This window comes from Schistocerca piceifrons, chromosome 7 (assembly GCF_021461385.2).
Source record: "Schistocerca piceifrons isolate TAMUIC-IGC-003096 chromosome 7, iqSchPice1.1, whole genome shotgun sequence".
Taxonomy (NCBI): Eukaryota; Metazoa; Arthropoda; class Insecta; order Orthoptera; family Acrididae; genus Schistocerca; species Schistocerca piceifrons.
In genome coordinates this window covers 504,831,990-504,849,439 of record NC_060144.1, presented here as the reverse complement: position 1 = coordinate 504,849,439, position 17,450 = coordinate 504,831,990, and the positions used below count along the sequence as shown (strand labels likewise).

Below are 17,450 nucleotides of genomic sequence, written 5' to 3'. Positions count from 1 at the left end.
CCTTGATTCTCGTCACCCACCTGGCCTTATTTTATGTTAATTTCTTAACTGTAACTACATTTTGCTTCACTCTGTTTTATTTTTCTACATCTTTTGTTTTCTTTCCCTTCTATCCCCCCCCCCCCCCCCCCCCCCCGCCGCCTTCCCACCTTTTTACGTAAAATGCACTTAGCTTTTCACTCTTATTAACTCATGCACGATGTTTAAGCAATAATCTCTTTCTGCATATTATCCTGTCTTCCACCTTTAAGCTCGCAGGTTTCCAAATCTTGTCCAACGCAGTCCCCAACCTGTATGTTAAGTCTCCCCTGACCTGCAGTTCTGGGTGACCGTCCTGAAATCTACCCCTTTTCCTAGACCTCTCCAGTCCTTTTCCTTCAACCCTCTTCCTTCTCCTTCGACCCTTCTGCTTGAAGGAGGAGACACTGGCTCCGAAAGCTTGCCAATTACAACTGTCTTTTATGTGTGTGTTCTATCGCCACTTGGTAAGTAGAGTTTTTACCATCCAATTAAATAATTTTGTTTGTTAAACAAGTTAGATAAAGAGGAAGTAGCAGCATAATCTGAAGGAGAAATAAAACAAGTACAAAGATAAATGAAACATGTTTGGTCGTCAAAAACACAAGGCATGAAGCCTGTAATGACTACCATAGCTGAATCTTATCAAAAGATCTCTCAAAAAACCTAAAAGAAATTCTCGTCGTATGTAAGGGCTATCAGTGGCATCAAACTTAAGTGTCCGGACCACCCTGGATCTCACAGGAACTGAAACTGAAGGTAGCAAAGCAAAATCAGAAATACTGAACTGTTTTATAATGTTTCTTAGGAAAATCCAAGAGTACTGCCACAGTTTAACTCTTGCACTGTCATAAAAAGCAAGATCCCTGTGATTTCTGGTATCAGATGGTCAGAGTCAGGATTCAGGCACCCAGCTGTGAAAGAAGTGGGACTACAATCAAATAGGACTAACAAGGGACACTGAATTCACACAAAGAAGGGGCACACGAATTATCACAGAAACGTTAAAAATTTGTAACTGGTAGAAACTAGAAGAAAGACACCAACTATTCGGGAAAGGGCTACTTATAAAATTTCAATTACCATTATTGAACGAGGAATTTAGGATTTATCCTACAGCTCCTGACATATCATTCCCATAGTGACTGCAAAAACAATAAGAGACATCACATGCACAGTCATTTATAGAGATATTCTGTGCTGTATGTGCAAATGGAGTGGCAAGAAACTTTAAAAAATGTTGTAGAATGAGATGTATACCATATTGTCAAAATGTTTTGCAGAGTATTAATTGGATGATATCAGTTATTAGCCCCTGTTCAGGGCCCCACATTTGCTAAACCTGTCCTCACAGAACATTGCCTTAATTTCTGGATTGTATTCTGTTAGTAGATAATGTGTGATGAGTCAAACAGAACCAAATGCAAACTGTTAAGGCATCTGGCATTAATATGAAAAAGTGTTTTTCAAACAATATGAAATGGCAGATGGTACATGCACACAAGGGATTTCCCCTTTGAAGTGGATTACATTGAAGTGGATTACATCACTCCATGATTCAAAAGGTGCAGGATGAAGAGAGCAACATAGGTTTTTGATAGAGTTGATGTCCAAATTTGCTCAAGTTATCAATTTCTTGCCAAATAGTGTCACTTCTAATTTTTCCGTATTAAAAAGGTGCCTTGACAGTTTATGACAGCAGGATTTGCAACTGTAATCCTCCCCCACCCCCCGCAAATGATTATGGAAATCAATTATCCTATCATGTTAATCTGTTGCACATCTAGATATAAATAAGCCTGTGAGCATATCCCAACATTTCTATTTGTAATTTAAGATGCACCAAGCTTCAGGAATTACCAGTGTAAGTGATACCTGATACCTATAAAAGTTGCTTGTGTCATGTGCATAAAATTGTGTAGCCAATTGATTAAGATATTGCTCCTTTATAACACACACATCAGTAAAAATAAATAAACCATTTCTACAAGATTTATTAACAGCTTTACATGCTTCTCACAAATCAAATGTACATTAACAATCTAACTTTTACATAAAGCTTAGAATTCATAAATTGAAAGTAGTTTGAGGATGTCACAATGCTTCAGCTATTTTACACAATGAAGACTGAAATGAAAGCAAATTACAAATACAAGAAACAGAATGAAATAACAGTCTAGGACTGACAGTAACATACTACTATACCAAATAAAATAGCATTTCTCATAGAATGCAAACCAATAAAGATAGTAAAAAAGGTCAAATACTACCAGTAATTCTCACTTTGTGAAATTTGAGCACAAGGAAAAAGGAAAACTGAGAATAGTATAACTTTAAACATTCCTGTTGCAACAATGTAGGTTGGAAAAATTTGAATGAAAGTTTAAATCTATTTATTACAAATGAAAAATTATTTACAAATGAGCACAGCCCTGTTTCGAAATAATTAAATATGATGAATAAAATATCTAGTTTACTGTATCAAAACTTATTATAAATAGTTCAAAAATTATTTATTACAGAAACATTCTTGTTGTTGACTTGTCTAAATCAACATGAGAGCAGTAAACTATCAGTCTCTTTGTAGGACCACATCAGAATTCTTGGAAATGGTCATTTCATTTCTAAAATTGTATTTACCAGGCAACATTGTTTATTAAAAATAAGTTTACACTAAATGTAGGTTTTAACATCTCACTGTACATATATTGAAAAAGTTTCATCTTTAAATGTACACACTTAAAATAAGCATTTCTTGCACAAAAATATTTTATTTTTATAATTTCATTCAATTGTCCACTATCCTCATTTCAAAAATTGGAAACTTTATGTGTAAACATGACAGGTAATAGATTAGTTTGTGTGTGTGTATGTGCACCAGACATGAAGCAAATTTGTAAGGATATGAAGTCATTCCTTTTTGCACTTTTCTGGAGGGAAACAGAATAGCTGCCTCAAAATTTTGGAAAATGTACAAGAGACAAATTAATTAGTCATCACACACAAAATGAATCATACACTGTGAATTTCATTCATACAAACACACTAAACAGACACCTCATTCTTCCTCCCCATGTTCATAAAAGCTTCACTGAAGATGACAATATTCTTAGCACTTTGTACAAAGTCAATTACAGTAGTATTTTGCAGATACCTCCATATTTAGACACTGTCAGTAGTGTTAATAATTTTGTTACTAAACACCACCAGGAAACTGTCACTGATATTTAACAAATCAGTTTACATTCATCACTGGACTAACAGCCCAGAGGCAAGAGGGAGTGGTAACATAGAATAAATTGTTATTACACACTTATGTAACACTAATGAGCAGCTCATTTTGCACCATATTTCATCCACTGCTAAATTGCACCAAAAATTTTCATTTTCACAGGAGTTTATTAACAAATTCCACAATCTTTAGACATGATGGGAACTTCAAAGTAATTTGTTTCCTAAATTTTAGGAGGAAAGCGAAGTGGGTTACAACATTCCAAATCCTTTGGAATACTTTATTGCCTTCATAAGTCTATCATTTAACTTTTCCTTTGTCTCATACTCAGGAAGCAGAAGAACGTTGAAACACGTATGAGCTGTAGGTAACCTGAAATTATAAGACACTAATGAATAATGGGAATGTAAAGAGCATGAGTTGCATATCTCAAACAATGCTAGTAGAATTATTAGTCAATAACAGAATGCAGCAGGGGCGCTGACAACAATGTTAATGTATCTTCTTACTTTCTACAATGTCCCTCTAGCAGTTGACATACCAACTTCATCACTAAGTTACAAGACTGACCTTCCTAGTTCCTCTACACAAATACTCTTCACAATTTATTTATTTTACAATAGGCTTGGGCTTTATTCAGCAACATCGTAACCAAACTTTAGGCCTCACTATTTTTCTTCCTTCCTCTTCACAATAAAAAGGATTTAAATAATGTAACTGGTGCCCATCACGGCTTACTAAAGTTTTGGTTAAGAAAAAATTTCACATTCATGGGATGTAGTTTAGTGTCTTCTGTGTGCATGACCAGATGCCATTTAACATTTAAAATTCCAAATGTGAGACTGAAAAACTTGGCAATACTTCTTTACTTCTCATTGAAAATAGGCAATGCCAATTTCCTGTGTGTCTGATGTGTTCTGATGTAGTCGGAGCCATTCATTTCCAGATAAGTAATATTAAGATTTTTAAAAATGAGTATGAAAACTACAGTAGGCTGGGTTACCTTTAAGGCTGACTCAACAAGCTACCTCTTGAATTTCACAAAACATCTGCCATTTGGGCACGGGCCTATTGTTTACCAAACAACACTTTCCCAATAAAGCTTATGATATTCAAATTGTTTTCTCTCATGATGCAAATACAAACACTGGAAAGCCCAGGTTGGAATATCAACAATATTATGATAAGGATAGACTGCTACTTACCTTAGATATGTCATACTGAGCTGCAGACAGGTACAATCAAAACACTCAGACATTTGAGCTGTGAGCAAAAGCCTTCTTCAGAAAGGAAACAAAAACAAAACAAACACACACAACTGCTGTTTCTGGCTGCTCCAGCCAGGATAAAACTGCGTCGAATGGAAGCAGCAGTCTGGAGTGTGATGGGGAATGGGGAGGGATAGCATAGCACCAGTGGAGGGAGAAAAGTGTACACTGCCTGGCGGAGCATGCAGGGACTAGATGGTAGTTGGACAAGGCTGTGCTGTGAATTTGTTCTTATACCTGCCCTTCAAAAGAGAAGTGGTTTTGTGTTAGGATAAAGTTAGTAAGATGTATGAAAAATGAGGTAATGAGTTTACATACTGAAGGAAACTGGGAGAGGTAGTGATCAATAACAGCAAGACCAGGGGCATGTGGAATGTTGGTGTATAGGAAGTGGCATCAACAGTGATTAATATGGATCCAGGAGGTAATGGGGCAGAGATGGTGGAGAGTCAGTGAGGGAAGTGGTTGGTATCTTTGACGTGGGAGGCTAGATTTCAGACAATTGGAAGGAAGTGTTAGACAATGAGAGCCTAAATTCTTTCAGTGGGAGCACAATAACCAGCTACACCAGGGAGTCCAGGATGTTTTAGATTTGTGGCTTTTGGGGAACATGCAGGAGGTGGGCATTTGCGGTGTCATAGAAGTGATGAGGGGAATGGATTCAGGGGAGAGGTTCTCGAAAGGTCCTAAGGTTTTAAGCAGGATTGCAGGTTATGTTAGACTTCTGGGTGGGACCACTGCGGCAGAGTTTATAGGTAGAGGAGCCAGGAGATAGGATTATTAGGTCAGGATCTGTTTTGAGGCAATGTATGGCTGCCCTACCTTTCACAAAAGGTTGATGTCATTAGGAATGGACCTGGGGAAGGATCGCAAGACAGAGTTGGAGCTGACCAGCGATGGTAGAGGAGGGGGGGGGGGGGGATCATGGTTGAACTGTGATGTGAACTGGGAGAGACATGGTTCAGTGTTGGGATTATGTTGGCTTTGGTTGGAGGGATTGATGGCAAAGAAGTGTTGACTGGAAGGAGGAAAGCAGCACTTTAAAGAGTCCAATATGGTTAAATCACAGGGATCATGCCTCTGTGGAAAACCCAGGTGCAAGACCTGCTCTACCCACCCATCCAGCATTCCTATTCCAGTCCTGTCACAGGCTTATCCTACCCCATCAGAGGCTGGGGCACCTGTGAAAGCAGCCAATGCATATACCAGCTCTGTTGTAATCATTACATAGAGTTTTTTTTAATTGGTACGACTATCAGCCAGCTGTCCACTAGGACAAATGGCCATTGCCAAATTGTAGCAAAGAGCAAAGTGGATCAGTCTATGGCACAACATGCAGCTGAACATAACATGGCTGGTTTCAACAGCTGCTTCACAACCCAGGCTAACTAGACCCTTTCCTCTACCATCAGCTTTTCTGAACTGTGCAGATGGGAGTTATCCTTACAACACATTCTCTGCTCCCAAAGTCATCCCAGGCACAACCTATGGTAACATACTGTCCCAACAGCCTCCACCAAACAGTTTCCACCCATTCTGTCCTATAACCTCCATCCAGTTCATATCCCCTCAGCCTCACTGTGCACTGCTAGGCCACAGCACCCACCTGTTTTCTTCCCTTCTCTGCTCGTCATCACACACAATCCTTTCCCCTTCCCTGCCCCAATCTGGATTGCTGCTTCTGTTCAACACAACTGCATTCTAGCTGGAGTTGTTGGAGGTAGTAGTCGTGCGAGTGTATGGTGTGCTCGTTTGTGTGAATGTGTGTTTCCCTTCTGAAGGTGGCTTTTGCTGAAAGCTCAGTCAGGCTGATTCTGTCTTTCCTTCTTATCCCATCTAGTAATTAACCCTTACCTAAAGTTCTCCCTAAACCCCTCCATTCCTTTTCCTTCACCCTTTTTCCTTCCCCTTCAATTCTTCTACCAGAAGAAGGAGCCACTGGCTCCAACTGCTTGTACAATTTAAACCTTTGTGTGTGTGTGTGTGTGTGTGTGTGTGTGTGTGTGTGTGTGTGTGTGTGTGTGTGTGTTCTCCTGCCATCGCTTGGTGAGTACATTTTTTATCTATCCATTTACTTTATATTGTCTACAAGTGATTATTTGCATCGTCATATAAATATCCATTTTATGTAGAAAAAGGAATTAATGTAGAAATATGTCACTTGCAGGAATGTTTCTAACACGTAAGCACTTCCTTATTTCCACCAACAAGTACTGTTTCAAGAACGTCAACCAGACTTAAAATTTCTTTTTTTTGCTTCAAATTTCTCTCCTCAAAATTTATTTTCTCCTGTGAAACTACTACTGAATTTTCATTTGCTGCAACAATAGGACAGAGTCATTTAAAGTTCATAGTCAAATGCAACTGTTACTGCTCCTCCTGATACTGAGAAAAGTTTACTCAGAAAATTTTGTATGAAAGTGCAGCTTCAAGTACAGATGTTAGTTCTACACAAAAGTTTCATAAACTATAGAAGAATAACACTTTACCAACTATCTTCAGTGTAATCCCTTCAGTCCACGGCTGCCACACTAGTACAAGTTTATATGCCAACTTGCTCCGCAGATGATGAAAGAGACTGAAGAAATGTATGATGCAATAAAAGAAATTATTCAGATAGTTAAGGAGACGAAAATTTAATAGTCATGGGGGGGCTGGAAATCGATAGTATGAAAAGGAAGAGAATGAAAAATAGTAGATGAATATGGACGGAGGTAAGGAACGAAACAGGAAGTTGTCTGGTAAAATTTTACACAGAGCACAACCAAATCATAGCTAGCAATTGGTTTAAGAACCGTGAAAGAAAGTTGAATACGTGGAAGAGACCTGGAGACACTGGAAGGTTTCATATAGGTTATATAATGGTAAGACAGAGATTTAAGAACCAGGTTTTAAATTGCAAGACATTTCCAGAGGCAGATGTGGACTCTGACCACAATTCATTGGTTATGAACTGTAGATTAAAACTGAAGAAACTGCAAAAAGGTAGGAATTTAAGGAGATGGGACTTGGATAAACTGAAAGAACCAGACACTGAAGAGAGCACCAGGGAACGACTGACAAGAACAGGGGAAAGAAATACAACAAAAGAAGAATAGGTAGCTTTGGGAGATGAAATAGTGAAGGGAGCAGAGGATTAAGTAGGTAAAAAGGCAAAGGCTAGTAATAATCCTTTGGTCACAGAAGTGATATTGAATTTAATTGATGAAAGGAGAAAATATAAAAATGTAGTAAATGAAGCAGATAAAATGGAATACAAAGCCTCAAAAATGAAATCGACAGGAAGTGCAAAATGGCTAAGCAGGGATGGCTAGAGGACAAATGTAAAGATGTAGAAGCATGTAACACTAGGGGTAAGATAGATACTGCTTACAGGAAAATTAAAGGGACTTCAGGAATTACTGCAACCAATCGCCATTTTTTCTTCAATTTTTATTTATTCATGACCAGTTTCGAAACGCCTGGCGATTCATTATCAGATGATACCGTTTAGCTTGGAGTATTGTGGGGGTCGTGCATCTGTGGCAAATAGAGAGATGAAAAAGTAAGTACTGTATGTGGGAAGACTATTAAGACTCTTCTTGAAGTTTGAGGGTATTTCGCCTGTCTCATACATCTTGCTCAGCAGATGGATGAGTTTTGTCGTGGATGGCTCTCCCAACGCTATCAGCAGTCTTAATGGAATGTTGTCTGCTCCCAGGGCCCAGTTTCAACTTAGATCTTTTAGTGCTCTGTCAAACTCTTCACTCAGTATCGTATCTCCTGTTTCACCTTCAACTACGTCCTATTCCATTTCCGTAATATTGCCCTCAAGTACATTGCCCTTGTATAGACCCTCTATATACTCCTTCCACGTTTGTTTTCCCTTCTTTGGTTAGGACTGGTTTTCCAACTGAGCTCTTGATATTCGTACAGGTGGTTAATTTTTCTCCAAAGGTCTCTTTAATTTTTACCAATCTGGATTTGGAACACTGCGACTGTCTTGTTAAAAGTTTTCAGGAATTACTGTAACCAATCGCCTTTTTTCTTCAATTTTTATTTATTCATGACCAGTTTCGAATTGCCTGGTGATTTATCATCAGATGATACCATTTAGTTTGGAGTATTGTGGGGGTTGTGCATCTGTGGCGAATATAGAGATGGAAAAGTGAGCACTGTATGTGGGAAGAATATTGTGGGAAGATTGTAAAATTAATTTGATGGTATTATTCACTGTTTTTATTCTTGTGGCAGGCACTGCTCTGGAAAACATAATGTATGCTTTCCAGTATCATTAAATGTCAAGTGAAACAGGCAATTTTTCACCGATGGTGACTCCCACATACTTTACAAAATATAAACAAACCAAAGAGTGTGGCTGTTGTTGTCTCCAAAGAGTTTTGTGGAGACAGAGAGTTTCTTTGTTAATTTTTTGTTTTGTGCGACATTCGTAGCAAAATATATATTTATTACATTACTTCCTTTATAAAATTAGTAATATATTTTTACATTGCAAAATTTTCTTATGCTATTTACAAATTGCAAATTTTTCTTCAATTTTTATTTATTCATCACCGGTTTCAAATCGCCTGGCGATTCATTATCAGATGATACGATTTAGTTTAGAGTATTGTGGCCCAAATTCAAAGATATAGTAGCAACAGCAATTGAGAGATTCATACCTCATAAATTGGTAAGAGATGGAACTGATACCCCATGGTACACAAAACAGGTCCGAACGCTGTTGCAGAGGCAACAGAAAAAGCATGTGAAGTTCAGAAGAATGCGAAATCCCGGAGATTGGCTAAAATTTACAGACGCGCGAAATTTGGCACGGACTTCAATGTGAGATGCCTTTAATAGGTTCCACAACGAAACATTGGCTCGAAATTTGGTAGAAAATCCGAAGAAATTCTGCTCGTATGTAAAGTACACAAGCGGCAAGACGCAGTCAATACCTTCGCTGTGCAGTGCCGATGGTACTGTTACCGACGACTGTGCCGCTAAAGCGGAGTTATTGAACGCAGTTTTCCGACATTCCTTCACCAGGGAAGACGAATGGAATATTCCAGAATTTGAAACACAAACAGCTGCTAGCATGAGTTTCTTAGAAGTAGATACCTTAGGGGTTGAGAAGCAACTCAAATTGCTTGATACGGGAAAGTCTTCAGGTCCAGATTGTATACCGATTAGATTCCTTTCAGATTACGCTGATACAATAGCTCCCTACTTAGCAATCATATACAACCACTCGCTCACCGATTGATCTGTACCTACAGATTGGAAAATTGCTCAGGTCGCACCAGTGTTTAAGAAGGGTAGTAGGAGTAATCCATCGAACTACAGACCTATAACATTGACGTCGGTTTGCAGTAGGGTTTCGGAGCATATACTGTATTCAAACATTATGAATCACCTCAAAGGGAATGATCTATTGATACGTAATCAGCATGGTTTCAAAAAACATCGTTCTTGTGCAACGCAGCTAGCTCTTTATTCGCACGAAGTAATGGCCATTATCGACAGGGGATCTAAAGTTGATTCCGTATTTCTAGATTTCCGGAAAGCTTTTGACACCGTTCCTCACAAGCGACTTCTAATCAAGCTGCGGGCCTATGGGGTATCGTCTCAGTTGTGTCACTGGATTCGTGATTTCCTGTCAGGAAGGTCGCAGTTCGTAGTAATAGACGGCAAATCATCGAGTAAAACTGAAGTGATATCAGGTGTTCCCCAGGGAAGCGTCCTGGGACCTCTGCTGTTCCTGATCTATATAAATGACCTGGCTGACAATCTGAGCAGTTCTCTTAGGTTGTTCGCAGATGATGCTGTAATTTACAGTCTAGTAAGGTCATCCGAAGACCAGTATCAGTTGCAAAGCGATTTAGAAAAGATTGCTGTATGGTGTGGCAGGTGGCAGTTGATGCTAAATAACGAAAAGTGTGAGGTGATCCACATGAGCTCCAAAAGAAATCCGTTGGAATTCGATTATTCGATAAATAGTACAATTCTCAAGGCTGTCAATTCAACTAAGTACCTGGGTGTTAAAATTATGAACAACTTCAGTTGGCAAGACCATATAGATAATATTGTGGGGAAGGCAAGCTAAAGGTTGCGTTTCATTGGCAGGACACTTAAAAGATGCAACAAGTCCACTGAAGAGACAGCTTACACTACACTCGTTCGTCCTCTGTTACAATATTGCTGCGCGGTGTGGGATCCTTACCAGGTGGGATTGACGGAGGACATCGAAAGGGTGCAAAAAAGGGCAGCTCATTTAGTATTATCACGTAATAGGGGAGAGAGTGTGGCACATACGATACGCGAGTTGGGATGGAAGTCATTAAAGCAAAGACGTTTTTAGTCACGGCGAGATCTATTTACGAAATTTCAGTCACCAACTTTCTCTTCCGAATGCGAAAATATTTTGTTGAAACCAGCCTACATAAGTAGGAATGATCATCAAAATAAAATAAGAGAAATAAGAGCTCGAACAGAAAGGTTTAGGTATTCGTTTTTCCTGCGCGCTGTTCGGGAGAGGAATGGTAGAGAGAGAGAGAGTATGATTGTGGTTCGATGAACCCTCTACCAAGCACCTAAATGTGAACTGTAGAGTAATCATGTAGATGTAGAAATTTACAACACAGTGTTTAGGACAATGTTTCTGGTAGTGAAGTTGTGTTTGGCATGTTTCTCATTGCTCAATAAGGAGGATAGTCTACATATGGGGAGAGGAGGGAGGGAAAAGAGGGAGGGAGGAATGGAAGGGTTGAAAGGGAGGGAGAGGGAGAAAAGATTTGTGTGTGTGTGTGTGTGTGTGTGTGTGTGTGTAAAAAAGAGAGGTAGAGAGAATGGTGTTTTGGTGTGATATGAGCGAGGTTGGGAATGAGTATGGGAGTGGAGGAGTACAGTATTCCAAACCCAGAATGAATAAAGTTTTATTTCGCTACCTAACCAGGTAAAAGGAACAAGGAATACATACAGAAAGTGTAAACTGAAGTTAATGAAAACTATTCTTGCTATTAAATTCAATAAGCAGTGCATATTAGAAAACATTCCTAATTATGTCAAAGTTGTAATCAATGACCAGTGTAAATCAGCTTAGGCAGCCAAAAGTCACATGAATCAAAAATGAAATTAGGTCTCATTATAAACCAAAAGACTTACTCAATAAAGACATCTACAGGCTGCACTTAAGAGTTAAGCAATCACCTTATGCTGTCCCAAAATGTAATGTTCATAGAGTTAGTTCAACAATCTATGGGTAAACAAATGTTGAAAATTTCATCCAAACAAAAGAAAAAGCTCTCAAACCTCTTTGCCAAAAAAATTCACCAACTGCTACCCCAACTTACCTGATGAAAATCATAATTTTTCTGGGAGGGTGCTAACACAACAAACATTAATTTCAACAACACAGAACTAAATTTGCTAAATAAAGGGCTAAATCACAATATTTCCACCAAACTTGATGAAAACACTGTCAAAGATGTAATAACTGACACAAAGGTAGCCTGCCTATCAGCAAAACTAAATCAAAATGACCACAATGCTCTAGCACATGAAGCAAATAAAATAAAGAAAAACATGAAAACAAAAAAACTCCACAATATTACTCATAATGAGGCTACAACATTAAAACAAATTTAAAAAAACCTAGTTGATAATAATGCTCTTATGGTTAAGGAGGAGGAGGAGGAGATTAGTGTTTAACGTCCCGTCGACAACGAGGTCATTAGAGACGGAGCGCAAGCTCGGGTAAGGGAAGGATGGGGAAGGAAATCGGCCGTGCCCTTTCAAAGGAACCATCCCGGCATTTGCCTGAAGTGATTTAGGGAAATCGCGGAAAACCTAAATCAGGATGGCCGGAGACGGGATTGAACCGTCGTCCTCCCGAATGCGAGTCCAGTGTGCTAACCACTGCGCCACCTCGCTTGGTGTGGTTAAGGCTGACAAAAGTAATGCAGCTGTAATAATGTATGAATCAGAGTACATTAACAAAACATTAGAATTTTTTAAAAATACCAACATAACTGAACTAGAATCTGAGCCTACCCCAAAATACCAAAACAAAATAAAAAACCTGTTAAAAAACTGCAACTACCTCCTAACAACTTCTGAAGCCAAACACTGCATAATAATAAACCCAACAGTTCCAAAGCTCAGATCACAATCCAAGGTTCATAAACAAGGCCACCCACTACACCCAACAGTCAACTCAATACACAGTCCTGGATACAAAAAACCAAAAAACTTCATGAAATTCTCAGTAAATCCTACACATTCACAAATAACTACGCCATAGAAAACAGCTATGAACTAATTAACAGCATAAAAGATATCACTATTCCCACAACAGCACAATTTACATCCTTCAACATAGTAAACCTGTACACCAACATGCCAATAACAGCAACATTCCACATAATCAAAAACAACTTATTGCATCATAAAAAGCTAAGTAACATAGAAATCTATGAACTGATGGATTTGCTTGGGTTAGTGTTGTCTCACATTTACTTTTCCTTTAATATTAAAATCTATATTCAGAAATACGGTTTAGCAATGGGCAGTAGTTTAGCTGGCCTACTAGCTGACATCTATATTAATGATCTGTAAAACAAATTCTTTAAAGATAATCCAATGGAAAAAGAAAGTAATTTATTATAAACGCTATGTTGATGACACATTGATACTATACAATGGAACAACAACCAATATAGAAAACTTAGCCTCTAAACTGAATAATATACATCCCACAATACGGTTTACAGTTGAGCACCAAACACAACTGGGAATTAATTTTCTTGACTTAAACGTAACATGTCACAACTCCAAACACAAATTCAAAATTTACAGGAAACCCACCATAACAGATGTTGCTATAAATAATACATCATGCCACCCAAATCAGCATAAACTAGCGTTTTTCAGATCAGCACTCAACTGTGTAAACAAAATTCATGCTGAACCTGCTGTAAAAACTAAGGAACTAAACATTTTAAAAACAATAGCCCACAACAATGCTTATGACCCAACCATAGCTGACAACCTAGATGCAAAGATGAAAACTAAGCAAAAACCATCAACAAACCTTTCCTCAGCACCAGAAGAAACTAAATATGTCTGTATGCCTTTCCTTGGTAATATATCATACCAATTTGCAAGACTATTCAAAACACACAAAGTCAAAATCAGTTTCCATACAAACAGCAAAATACAAAACAAAACAATTCACAACATTAAAACAACCAGCCAACGATATCACAAATCAGGTACATACAAATTAACTTGTGACAGCTGTTCTTGCTACTACATAGGAGAGACAGGAAGAAATTTTGAAATCCAATAGAAAGAGCACACTGACACACTCCGTTTAAATAATTTAAATAAATCCACTTTTGCAGCCCTTCTAGCCCAAAATAGTCATTCAATCACAGATATAAAAACCAACCTCCACATTCTACGCATTGTAGACAAAAGAATAAAAATAGACCTCTTGGAACAACTTGAAATTTTCATGCTTAACAATAAAACACCCCACACCATCTTAAATGAACAATTGATTTAGCAAATAACCCATTCATCTAAAATTTTAACGAGTCCTTAAATTTGAAAAACTAATAAATACTGTACTCATCCACTCCCATACCCATTCCCAACCTCACTCACACCACAGCTAAACACCTCTCTCCTTTACACACACACACACACACACACACACACACACACACACACACACACACACAATTTTCTTCTCTCCTCTCCCTCTCCCACCTCTTTCCCCTCACCCTCTTTTCCCTTCCCCCCTCCTCTCCCCATATGTACACTATCCTCTTTATTGAGCAATGAGAAACATGCCAAACATAACTTCACTACTAGAAATATTGTCCTAAACAGTGTTGTAAATGTTGTAAATAGCATAAGAAAATTTTCCAATGTGAAAACATAATACTAATTATTATATAGGAAGTAATGTAATAAATACATATTTTATTACGAATGCTGCACAAAACGAAACATTATCAAAGAAACTCTCTGTGTCCACAAAACTCTTTGGAGACAACAACAGCCACACTCTTTGGTTTGTTTATATTTTGTAAAGTATGTGGGAGTCACCATCGGTGAAAAATTGCCTGTTTCACTTGACATTTAATGATACTGGAAAGCATACATTATGTTTTCCAGAGCAGTGCCTGCCACAAGAATAAAAACAGTGAATAATACCATCAAATTAATTTTACAATCTTCCCACATACAGTGTGCACTTTTCTGTCTCTATATTCACCACAGATGCACAACCCCCACAATACTCCAAACTAAATGGTATCATCTGATGATAAATCACCAGGCAATTCGAAACTGGTCATGAATAAATAAAAATTGAAGAAAAAATGGCGATTGGTTGCAGTAATTCCTGAAAACTTTAACAAGACAGTCGCAGTGTTCCAAATCCAGACTGGTAAAAATTAAAGAGACCTTTGGAGAAAGATAACCACCTGTACGAATATCAAGAGCTCAGTTAGAAAACCAGTCCTAACCAAAGAAGGGAAAACAGATGTGGAAGGAGTATATATAGGGTCTATACAAGGGCGATGTACTTGAGGGCAATATTACGGAAATGGAAGAGGACGTAGATGAAGGTGAAACAGGAGATACGATACTGAGTGAAGAGTTTGACAGAGCACTGAAAGATCTAAGTTGAAACAGGGCCCTGGGAGCAGACAACATTCCATTAAGACTACTGATAGCCTTGGGAGAGCCAGCCATGACAAAACTCATCCATCTGCTGAGCAAGATGTATGAGACAGGCGAAATACCCTCAGACTTCAAGAAGAATATAAAAATACCAATCCAAAAGAGAGCAGGTGTTGAACTAACTCTTTACAGACAAATGGAAAAACTGGTAGAAGCCAACCTCGGGGAAGATCAGTTTGCATTCTGTAGAAATATTGGAACATGCAAAGTAATACTGATCCTACAACTTATCTTAGACGATAGGTCAAGAAAAGGCAAACCTACGTCTCTAGCATTTGTAGACTTAGAGAAAGTTTTTGGCAATGTTGACTGGAAAACCCTCTCTGCAATTCTGAATGTAGCAGGGGTAAAATACTGGGAGCAAAAGGCTATTTACAATTCGTACAGAAACCAGATGGCAGTTATAAAAGTTGAGGGGCATGAATGGAAAGCAGTGGTTGAGAAGGGAGTGACACTTGGGTTGTAGCCTATCCCCAATGTTATTCAATCTGTATATTGAGCAAGCAGTAAAGCAAACAAAAGAAAAATTTGGAGTAGGAATTGAAATCCATGGAGCAGAAATAAAAACTCTGTGAGGTTTGCTGATGACATTGTAATTCTGTCAGAGACAGCAAAGGACCTGGAAAAGCAGCTGAACGGAATGGACAGTGCCTTGAAAGGAGGATATAAGATGAACATCAACAAATGGGGATAATATAATGGAGTCGAATTAAGTCAGGTGATTATGAAGGTATTAGATTAGGAAATGAGACATTAAGTAGTAGATGCGTTTTGCTACTTGGGCAACAAAATAACTGATGATGGTCGAGGTAGAGAGGATATAAAATGTAGACTGGCTACGGCAAGGAAACCATTTCTGAAGAAGAGAAATTTGTTAACATCAAGTATAGATTTAAGTGTCAGGAGGTCGCTCCTGAACGTAAAGGGTGACACAGAGTAAAAGGAATGTTTGAAATGAGTAGTGGCACCTACGGGCAGGTGGTAGCACTGTAGGTTCATGACAGTTAGCGAGTAAACAGTCTGCCATTTCAGTAATCATGGGTCAGTGGAACGGACAACAGCGCATGTTAGCCATAATTTTTTTTTTTTATATAAAAACAATGAATGTTTGGTAGCGGCGCAGAGGGAGTTTCGACAGTTTTATAATTTACGATGTCATGATGGCATTCTGTTGAAGTACTTGATAAAATGTTGGATTAATATCTTTGAAGAGACTGGATCTGCCCTCAAGAAGAAACCAACAGGACGACCAAGAAGTGTGCGTTCTCCAGCAAAAATTGATGTTGTATGCGAGTCTGTCTTACGGCGCCCCTCGGTGTTCAATTCGTAAGCAAGCAGCAGTGGTTGGAATGTCCCAGGAGTGTGTTCCCAGAATTCTTCATCTTGATTTAAAATTTCATCCATACAAACTACAAATGGTGCAACAATTGAAGGACATTGATTGTGGTAATGATTAGGATTCTGTCAACAAATGATAATAAAAATATACAATAATGATGAATTTCTAAAAAACATTTTCCCAACATGAAGTGTATAGTAACCACAGTTTAGTCAGCTATCAGCCGCCTTTAGTGAATTAGCAGTCTAGTTAAAAGTTGATTACTCAACTCTCTACATTAAATTGTTGATTTCTTAGGATGGATAGGATGTATGACTGCTGTGTAGGGACACAGGAGGAGCTGGCCACTGTTCACGAACAGCTGAGCATGCTGATGGCCGCAGTCAGCCATCTTCAGGCTGCTGCCATGGAGTGTAGCGGCAGTGGGGAATCTGGTGTGTTGCCTGGTACACCCAAGGTGTTACATGCTTCACCCACAGTCCCTGCTGTCGAGACATCTTCGCGGGTACTGGGCGCGGTTGGGCCACCCCAAGGGGAGTGGCGGGTTCAACGGCGTTCGCATCACACGAGGCAGAATGTCAACGTGGAGGCTGGCCGCATGACATCACCCGCTCTGCCTGGGAGTGGACATGTGACCACTCCTTCAGCAAGGTCCGAGCAGGTACACGGGGGAGGGGTTTATTAGTGATTGGGAGCTCCAGGTGATGGAGCCCCTTAGGGAAATAGCGGAAAGGTCGGGGAAGAAGGCCAGTGTTCACTCTGTCTGCTTGGCGGGAGCGATAGAGAGCACTGGGTGCACCTGACTGCAAACTGTTGCTCATGTCGGCACCAATGTCGACTGCCGTCTGGGTTCAGAGGT

General features: G+C 39.0%; 1 protein-coding gene across 2 annotated transcripts in view; it reads right to left on the bottom strand.

The window, feature by feature from the left end:
- Window positions 1-1,994: 1,994 nt before the first annotated feature.
- The window catches only part of LOC124804771 (ubiquitin-protein ligase E3A), a 130,462-nt gene continuing 115,006 nt past the window's right edge, over window positions 1,995-17,450 (bottom strand). For both annotated transcript variants that reach the window (XM_047265089.1, XM_047265091.1), the window contains exon 12: window positions 1,995-3,622. In XM_047265089.1, coding sequence (XP_047121045.1) covers window positions 3,502-3,622 — 121 coding nt within the window. In that variant the 3' untranslated portion in view covers window positions 1,995-3,501. The remainder of the gene's footprint in view (window positions 3,623-17,450) is intronic.